The following is a 9,312-nucleotide window of genomic DNA, read 5'->3' as shown; positions in this document are numbered from 1 at the left end:
TTTAACCAGTCCCGGGGTGCCTGGTGGTTTTGGGGGGTTCAGGGGGGAGGGTTTTGGGTTAGGGAGCAGAGGGGGGAAGGGAATCACTCCTTGCTGGCCGAGGCTTTGGCGCGGAGCCGGAGGCCGCGGGGACGGCAGCCAAGTGCTGCTGGCGACGGTGGGTTGGCCGCCGGAGTCGAGGAGAGAAAAGGAGGGGTTTGAGTGGTTGTTAGGGGAGGGAGGAGGCACATTTGGGGTACCCACAGCACCCCAAAAATAAGGAGGAGTCAAAGAAAGGCTTTGCCCTGTGCAGCTGCTGAGAAACCCCCCGAAACTCGGTAAATGACTCCCCAAAATGGATGGTTTTGGGGGTGTTTTGAAGACGGTGTGGAGCATCAATCCACCTCCCCCAGCTGATGCTTCAGGTTTTGGGGACCCCCCTCCTCAAATATTGGGGGATCCTCCCCCCCCCCCCCAGCACCTCTGGCCATAGCGATAAATAAACCTTTATTTTATACAGGACTTATGGGAAACACAAACATGAATTTGGGGTGTGGGGGGTGAAAAATATAACACAGCCCCTCCCCCCACCCCCAAATTCCAGCATCTGACCCATTCTGGAGCTTCCTTCCCTTTAAATAAAAGGGGGGGGGCAGGGGGAGCCCCCACTTTGCATTGTCCCTCCCCCACTTTTTGGGGAGAGGTGCTCTGGTTGGACCCACTCTGCATTTGGGGATCCCCCCTCCCGTGGCACTGGGGTCATGGCAGAGGGGGGGCCCTTTGTGAGCCACCCCCTCCCCCCAGGGTATGTGGAGATTGTCTGGGGGGGGCACCCCCAATTTCAAGGGGGGGGTGTCCCCCAAATCCTGCACTGGGGATGATGGCTTCAGCTCCTGGCACGGGGGTGGCACATGGTGGGGGGGGGTGGTGACACTCTCCCCCCACGGCCCCCCCCAGAGGTGGGGGGGTGACTATGAGGCCTGTGAGGAAGGATATCAGTGGGTGACCCCCCCCCAAAGATGGGTGTCCCCATACTGGGGTGCACTGAGGGGGGGGGGGGGCACAGCCTCACCGGATTCTGGGGGGGCTGCTCCAGCTGGATTTTGATCTCAGGGCAGGGGGGGTCAGGGCCTGGGAAGACAAAAAGGGGGGAGGGGGCAAAGCATAAGCACCCCCCCCACCACCAACCCCAGCCCCACAGTGGCCTGATGCCCCAGTGATGGGCTACCTGGGGGGCTACCGGGGGGGTCACCCGGCCACGGGGTGTCGGTGAAGGCGTCGCGGTGGGTCCCCGAGGGCGAGCGGCTCTCCTAAGGGTTCAGGGGGGGTCAGTGGGTGCTGCCCACCCCCACCAGCACCCATAACCCCCCCTTCCCCACCCTGGGCAGCCCGTACCCTGCCTGGCTCGCCAGGCTCCTCGCTGGCGCTGCCGAAGCTGCTGGTGCTGGAGGAGGAGCGGGAGAAATCCGGCGGCTCTGGCTTCTCAGCCCTGCCAGGGACATTCCCCAAGGCGGGCACAGGCTGGCACTGGGCCGTGGGGACACCACCATGGCACAGCACGATGTCACACTGGCCCCAGGCACCCTGTCCTAGTGCCATCCTGCCTCTGTGCCACCCCATCCCCACACTATGTCATCCCTGGGATGTCCTGTCCCCATGCCACCCTGTCCCATGCCATCCATCCCTGGGATGTCCTGTCCCCGTGCCACCCTGTCCCATGCCACTCATCCCTTGGATGTCCTGTCCCCATGCCACCCTGCCCCCATGCCACCTGTCCCTGGGATATCCTGTCCCCATGCCACCCTGTCCCATGCCATCCATCCCTTAGATGTCCTGTCCCCATGCCACCCTGTCCCATGCCATCCATCCCTGGGATGTCCTGTCCCCATGCCATCCTGTCCCATGCCATCCATCCCTGGGATGTCCTGTCCCCATGCCACCCTGTCCCCATGCCACTCATCCCTTGGATGTCCTGTCCCCATGCCACTTTGTCCCCATGCCACCCTGTCCCATGCCATCCATCCCTGGGATGTCCTGTCCCCATGCCACCCTGTCCCATGCCATCCATCCCTGGGATGTCCTGTCCCTGTGCCACCCTGCCCCCTGCCATCCATCCCTGGGATGTCCTGTCCCCATGCCACCCTGTCCCCATGCCACTCATCCCTTGGATGTCCTGTCCCCATGCCACTTTGTCCCCATGCCACCCTGTCCCATGCCATCCATCCCTGGGATGTCCTGTCCCCATGCCACCCTGTCCCCATGCCACCCATCCCTGGGATGTCTTGTCCCCATGCCACCCTATTCCCAGGACACCCTATGCCACACTGTCTCTATGCCACCCCACCCCCATGATGTCCCCATCCCATGTCCTTTGTCACCATACCACTTTGTCCCCATGCCACCCATCTCTGTGCCACTCCACCCTAACCTCAAGCCAGCCCTGTCCCATCCCAACCTATGTGCCACCCCATCCTTGTGCCACCCTGTTGCATCCCCCTGCCACCTCATCCCCATGACATTCCCCCACGGCTCCTGAGTGACCCTGTCCCAGTGCCTCCCTCCTCCCAGTGCCACCCCATCCCAGTGCCACCCCATCCCAGTGCCATCCTAACCCAAAGTCACCCTGTCCCATTGCATTCGGGTGCTGCCACATCCCAGTGCCCTCCAGTCCCCACATCATCCCAGCTTCAACCTGTCCCCACATCATCCCATACTGGTGCTACCGTACCCTCTTGTCACATCATCCCAGTGCCCTCCAATCCCGGTGTCACCCTGACGTCACCCCACCCCGCTGCCACCCCCTCCCGGTGCTGCCCTTTCCCAGTGCCACCCCGTGCCGGTGCCCGCGGTGCCGGGACCTGTTGCGGTGCCGGCGGCTCTCGGGGGAGCTGTGTGCGGAGCTGGAGCTCTCGGGGCCGGTGGCGGGGCCGTCTCTGGGGAGGGTGTGCGGGCGGTGAGGTGACAGCGGGAGGGGACACCGGGGAGGGAGGCTCCAGCCCCGGCGCTCACCTGCCGGCCGGCGCCTCCTGGATGCTCTCGATGCCGATGGCGCTGGAGCGGCGGGAGCCGAGCGGGCCGGGCCGCCGCCGCGACGGGCTCTTCCCGGGCACCAGCAGCGCCTGCGGGGCCGCCGTTACCGGGGCCGGGGCACCGTTACGGGGGTCGGGGAGAAAGGGGGAGGGGGGATCCGTGCCAGGGTACCCACCTCTTCCACCGAGCCCAGCCCGATGGCGCTGCCGCGGCGTCCCCGCCGGCTCCCGGGCACCAGCAGCGACTGGGGGGGCACCGCGTCACCCGCCCGGGGAACCGGGGGGCAATCGGGAGTACCGGGGGGCACCGGGGATATCGGGGGGCATCGAAGGATACAGGGGATAGCGGGGGACATCGGGGGGAACCGGGGGGCATCAGGGGGTACCAGGGATACCGGGGGACACCGGGGGGTACCGGAGGGCATCGGGGGGGTACCAGGGATACCAGGGGGCATCGGGGGGGACCGGAGGGCTTTGGGGGGTACCAGGGATACCGGAGGGCATCGGGGGGTACCAGGGATACCGGGGGGCATCGAGGGGTACTGGGGATACCAGGGGGCATCGGAGGTACCGGGGGGCATCAGGGGGTACCGGGAGGCATCGGGGGGTACCGGGGATACCAGGGGGCATCGGGGGGTACAGGGGGGCATCGGGGGGCACCGGGGATACCGGAGGGCATCGGGGGGTACCAGGGATACCAGGGGGCATCGGAGGTACCGGGGGGCATCAGGGGGTACCGTGGGGCATCAGGGGGTACCAGGGATACCAGGGGGCATCGGGGGGTACCGGGGGTATCGGGGTACCGGGGCCGCGAGGGGGCGTGGCTCGTGAGGGGGCGTGGCTTATGAAGGGGGGGGGCGTAGCCTATCAGAACGCTGATTGGCTGTGGGGGCGTGGCTTATGCCGGGGGGCGTGGCTTATATGGGGCGTGGTTTGTGTGGGGGCGTGGCCAGCGCGTGGCCGGGCGGGCGCCGGCGGGAGCTGCGGGGGGGTCTCGGCGGTTCCCGTGGACCACCCGCCCCCCTTCCCCCGCCCCGCGAGTGTTGCGGTTGGGGGTGTCCCGTCCCGTTCCCCCCCGGCCGTGCCCCACCTTGAAGGACTCGAAGAAGCCCGGGGCGCCGGCGCCGTTGTCGGGCCGCTCGTCGTCGGAGCCGCCCCCCAGCATGGCCTGGCTGCGCGCCTGCAGCTCCTCCTGCAGCGTCTCCAGCAGCGCGGCCCGCGTCCGCTCCTGCGCACCGCACGGCTGCCGCGGCACGCACGCAGCCCCGCACACAGCCCCCAGGCACAGCCCCCAGGCACCCACCCCACACCCGCCACCCACCCTGATGGGAACACTCGTCCCCCTCCCACCCCCAAGCAGCCCCCACGGTGGGCACAGCACCCAGTGTGCACAGCAGCCACAAACACAGCACTCATGCACAGCATATAGCCATATGCACAGCACCCACAGCACTGCTGCAGGCACAGCACCCACAGCATGTGCTGCACCCACATGCACAGCACTCGTGGTCACAGCACCCACAGCATTGCTGCAGGCACAGCACCCACAGCATGTGCAGCACCCACATGCACAGCACCCACAGCATTGCTGCAGGCACAGCACCCACAGCATGTGCAGCACCCACATGCACAGCACCCACAGCATTGCTGCAGGCACAGCACCCACAGCATGTGCAGCACCCACATGCACAGCATCCACAGCATTGCTGCAGGCACAGCACCCACAGCATATGCAGCACCCACATGCACAGCACTCGTGGTCACAGCATCCACAGCATGTGCAGCATCCCACATGCACAGCACCCACAGCATTGCTGCAGGCACAGCACCCACAGCATGTGCTGCACCCACATGCACAGCACTCATGGTCACAGCACCCACAGCACTGCTGCAGGCACAGCATCCACAGCATGTGCAGCATCCCACATGCACAGCACCCACAGCATTGCTGCAGGCACAGCACCCATGGCATCTACAGCACCCACATGCACAGCACCCACAGCATGCACCACCCCCCACGCACAGCATCCATGTTGTGCCCAGCACCCATGGGCCCCACGCCATGCACAGCACCCACATCCACAGCACCCACAGCATGCTCAGCCCTTTGCATTCACCCCCTCCCCACGATGCTCAGCACCCTCAGCACCCCCTACCCAGTGCCCAGCACCCACATTTGCACCCACCTCCAGCTTGGCGAACTTCTCAGCCTTGTAGCAAGCGTACTCAGCGTTGATCAGCTTTGTCAGCAGGAACTCCTGGAACTCGGGGCCCTGTGGGGCGAGGGGTGGCCCTGAGTGGGTGCTACTGAAGGCAAACACCCCCCTCCCCCCAACAGCAGCACCCATGGGTGCTCACCTTCCTGAAGACAGCGGGGTCAGGCAGTGGAGGCCCGAAGAAGGGCACATCGTCACGGGCGGTGACGGAGACCTGCGGGCGGGTGAGGAGGGTGAGGAGGGGGCACCCGCTGCCTGGGGATGGGGAAACTGAGGCACGAGGTGGGTGTGGGGGGTGGTGGGTACCTTGTAGAGGGTCCCTTGGGAGCCATCCTGCTCCAGCTGCACCACCACGAAGGCGTGGAGGAAGTTGGAGGCGATCATGTCCGGGACGAAGGGGGTGTTCTCGTCCTGGAACACCACGGCCACGATGTCGTTGCCGATGTGACGCTTCCGCTGCAGCTGAGGGGGGGACATGGTGTGTGAGGGGACACCCACATGTTGAGGGGGACAGGGGGACATGTGCGATGGTCACACCAAGGAGGGCAAAGGGAAGGGCAGATCCTGTGCCCCATATGAGCCCTCCAACACCCAGGGGTGACTTGGGAGCTTCTGCAGCCTACAAGCATCTCTCCCAGGACCCAGGGGTGCTCTGCCAGCCCTCTGCCTCCCAGCATCCACAGATGCCCCCTAACAGCCCCAGGGCCCTATAGATTCCCCCCAGCACCCATGGGTGCCCTACCAGCCCCAGTGCCCTACAGATGCCCCCCAGCACCCAGGGGTACCTCTGGAGCTTTTGCATCCCATAAACATCCCCCACAGCACCCAGGGGTGCTCTAGTAATACCCTGCATCCCATAGACATTCCCCAGCACCTATGGGTGCCCTACCAGCCCCAGGGCCCTATAGATGCCCTTCAGCACATAGAGGTCCTACTGGAAGTTTTGAATCCCATAGATGTACCCCCATGGGTGCTCTGGTAGCTTCTGCACCCCACAGACACACTCTCAGCCCATATGTTGTGTGCTGCTAACTCCTGTGCACCCCAGATGCCCTCCAGCATCCATGGGTGCCCTTGCAGCCTTTGCTGTCCCATAGACACTCCCCCAGCACCCATGGGAGCCCCTGGAGCATTAGCATCCCACAGACACTCCCCCATCACCCAGAGGTGCCCCTGGAGCATTTGCATCCCAGACACTCCCCCAGCACCTAGGGGTGCCCCTGGAGCATTTGCATCCCAGACACTCCCCCAGCACCTAGGGGTGCCCCTGGAGCATTTGCATCCCAGACACTCCCCCAGCACCTAGGGGTGCCCCTGGAGCATTTGCATCCCAGACACTCCCCCAGCACCTAGGGGTGCCCCTGGAGCATTTGCATCCCAGACACTCCCCCAGCACCCAGGGGTGCCCCTGGAGCAATTGCATCCCAGACACTCCCCCAGCACCCAGGGGTGCCCCAGGACCCCCCTGCACTCCATGGACACCCCCTAAAGCATCCATCAGTACCCCACCAGCCATCCCACTCCGTGGGGATGCCCCAGAGCCCCTTCCAGCCCACCTCCACCCCCCTGCCTCCAGCACCCATGGGTGCCCCACCTGCTGGGCATCCCCCTCGGTGTAGGGCAGTTTGGTGGAGACGTGGAACATGATCTCCTTGTCTCGGAAGTGGCAATACACCGACTCGCTGCCCGTCTGCCCGTGGGTCACATCCAGACCCCCCCGAAACCTGGGGAGGGGGGGAGATTGGGGTGGGGAAGCACCCTGAGCCTGAGGTCCATGGGTGTCCTCCCCCACACCCCCCCTCAGCACCCCCATCACGCACCCCTTGAAGTCCCGCAGCTGCACCCGCTGCCCCAGCACGTCGAGGAACTCGGCGAAGGCCGGGCTCTCCTCCGTCGTGCCAAACAGCTCCTCCTCCGAGGTCTGAGGGGGCAGTGAGGGGGGACACTGGGTGCCAGCACCCAGCTGGGACCCTCCCCACCCATCCCCACCCACCTCACCCTATACCTGCCCCAGTTTTTGGTAGATGACCCCAAATTTGAAGTGGTTGCTGAGCACGTGCTCGTCAAAGGCGAGGATGAGGCGGGAGGCCTGCAGGGGTGGGAGGTTGGGGTGGGAGGCACCCCAGGATACCCCCCATCCCCACCCATGGGTGCCCCCAACACCCCATTCACCTTAGGGTAGAGCACAGGATAGAAGCGATCCACGTTGATATCCTCACACACCAGCTGTGGGAAGGATGGAGACTGTGACGGGTGGCTCGGGGTGCCAGGGGGTGCTGGGGGGCACCCATGGGTGCTGCCGGAGGTGCTGCACCCACCTTGGCCATCTGCACCACGTTGGGGAACTCAGCCAGGCAGGAGATGGGCACCACGTCGTGCAGGGTGCGGGTGCGGGTGCTGCGGGGCGAGGTGGGGGTAGGCAGGGGGGGAGAGTGGTCTCCTACCCCCAGCAGCACCCATGGGTGCCCCCTGCCCCCTGCTCACCGCAGCAGGAGGTGGAGGTGCTCCTGCTCGTCGTACTTGAGAGAGAAGACGAGGTGGCCCAGCGCTGGGTCCAGGGAGTAGTAGTTGAAGTGCTCCTGTGGGGAGGGGGCCAAGCACCCGTGCCATGGGGCACCCAGGGTCCTGAGCACCCATATTCACAAGCACCCAAGACATGGAGCACCCGTGTCCATAAGCAGCTGCATCCATCAGCACCCGTGTCTACAGGGCACCCACCCTCCAGGAACTCGTAGGTTCCCCCATGCCCGTGGGTACCCACATCCACAAGCACCATCCCCACGGGGCACCCATGCCCATGGGCACCCACCACCCTCACAGCTCCCACCGCCTATGGAGCACCTTCACTCTCAGACTCACAGGCAATGAGCTACCCACATCCCTGAGCACCCACCCCCATGGGCACCCATGCCATGGGGCACCCATGTCCCTGAGCACCCATCCCCATGGGCACCCATGCCACAGGACACCCATGTCCCTGAGCACCCATCCCCATGGGCACCCATGCCACAGGGCACCCATGTCCCTGAGCACCCATCCCCATGGCTCTCCCATGTTCCTAGATGCCCACAGCCATGTATCATCCATGTCCACAAGCACCCACATCCACAGATCTCACACCTTTGGAGCACCTACACCCATGGACTGACATGCAATGAACCACCCCAGTCCCTGAGCACCCGTGCCACGGTCTCCTGTGCCCATAGATACCCACAACCACGAGCACCCACGGTCCTGAGTACCCATATTCACAAGCCCTCATGCCATGGGACACCCAGACCCATGGAGCTGCCACACCACGAGGCACCCAGGTCCATCCATCTCCCATGTCCACAGATACCCATACCCATGTCCATGAGCACCCATACCCATGTCCATGAGCACCCACACTTCTGGAGGCCCTATGCCCATGGGCAACAGCCCCCAGCACCCCCCCCCCCGCAGCACCCATGGGACCTCACCTTGCCGAAGAAGTGCTTGCGGTAGATCTTGGCGGTGTGGTTGCCCTCCAGCCTCACCCGCGTGCCGGGTGCCGGGGTGGGGGGGGACATGGGTGCCCCACTCAGCTGGTGGTTGGTGCCCTCGATCCAGTAACCCCCAAACTGCGGCAGGAGGATGAGGGGGAACGGCCCCTCCCGGCCCAGCACCTGCACCCACAGCCGCAGTGGGTGCCCTGTGCCCCCCTCACCCCCGCCCCATCCGCCCGCCCTCGCCCCCGGGCTGGGCAGCGGGTGCTCTACCTCGTGCACGCTGGGGTAGGGGATGTAATCCTCCTCCGTCTGCAACACAACGAGGTGGGTGGCGGCCAAGCTGGCACCCATGGGTGCTGGTTGGGTGCTTCCCCTTTCCACTCCCCTCTCCCCCCCAGCACCGCCTACCTTGAGCGGGGGGGGCGCGGCGTGGCGTTGCTGGGCCATCCTGCTGCCCTGCGGGACACGGGGCTGTGGGCGCCCATCACCCCGCCTCGGGGCGGGCACCCTCGGGAGGGGGCGCCCAGGGGGGCTTACCTCGGGGAGGGGAGTGGAGGGGGGCTGGCTGAGGGATTGGCGGTGCTGGCTGAAGGCACGTCTAGGTGTGGTGGGGGGATC

At 65.3% G+C, this 9,312-nt stretch overlaps 1 protein-coding gene across 1 annotated transcript; it reads right to left on the bottom strand.

The window, feature by feature from the left end:
• Positions 1-504: 504 nt before the first annotated feature.
• RAP1GAP (RAP1 GTPase activating protein) lies at positions 505-9,312 on the bottom strand. Its single transcript, XM_062012709.1, has 20 exons — positions 9,232-9,312; positions 9,103-9,150; positions 8,965-9,003; positions 8,686-8,871; positions 7,709-7,803; positions 7,543-7,621; positions 7,397-7,450; positions 7,230-7,313; positions 7,045-7,145; positions 6,819-6,948; positions 5,531-5,686; positions 5,367-5,438; positions 5,195-5,281; positions 4,099-4,236; positions 3,185-3,253; positions 2,989-3,098; positions 2,838-2,912; positions 1,208-1,289; positions 1,052-1,110; positions 505-959 (listed from the first exon to the last, which is right to left on the bottom strand). Exons 2-20 carry the CDS (start codon positions 9,139-9,141, stop codon positions 866-868), a joined length of 1,749 nt encoding a protein of 582 aa, XP_061868693.1. The 5' UTR covers positions 9,142-9,150; positions 9,232-9,312; the 3' UTR covers positions 505-865.

The sequence above is a fragment of the Colius striatus genome, chromosome 21 (assembly GCF_028858725.1).
Source record: "Colius striatus isolate bColStr4 chromosome 21, bColStr4.1.hap1, whole genome shotgun sequence".
In the NCBI taxonomy this organism is placed as follows: Eukaryota; Metazoa; Chordata; class Aves; order Coliiformes; family Coliidae; genus Colius; species Colius striatus.
Note: the sequence above shows the minus strand (reverse complement) of the source record. Positions and strands in the feature narration are given on the sequence as shown.

Excerpts from the sequence above, each read along its gene's own strand:
- RAP1GAP (XM_062012709.1), bottom strand. The coding sequence starts at position 9,141 with ATGGCCCAGCAACGCCACGCCGCGCCCCCCCCGCTCAAG. Across the intron at positions 3,099-3,184 it reads GGCTGGGCTCGGTGGAAGAG|GCGCTGCTGGTGCCCGGGAA; the intron begins GTGGGTACCCTG and ends GCGGCCCCGCAG. Across the intron at positions 2,913-2,988 it reads CAGGAGGCGCCGGCCGGCAG|AGACGGCCCCGCCACCGGCC; the intron begins GTGAGCGCCGGG and ends CACCCTCCCCAG.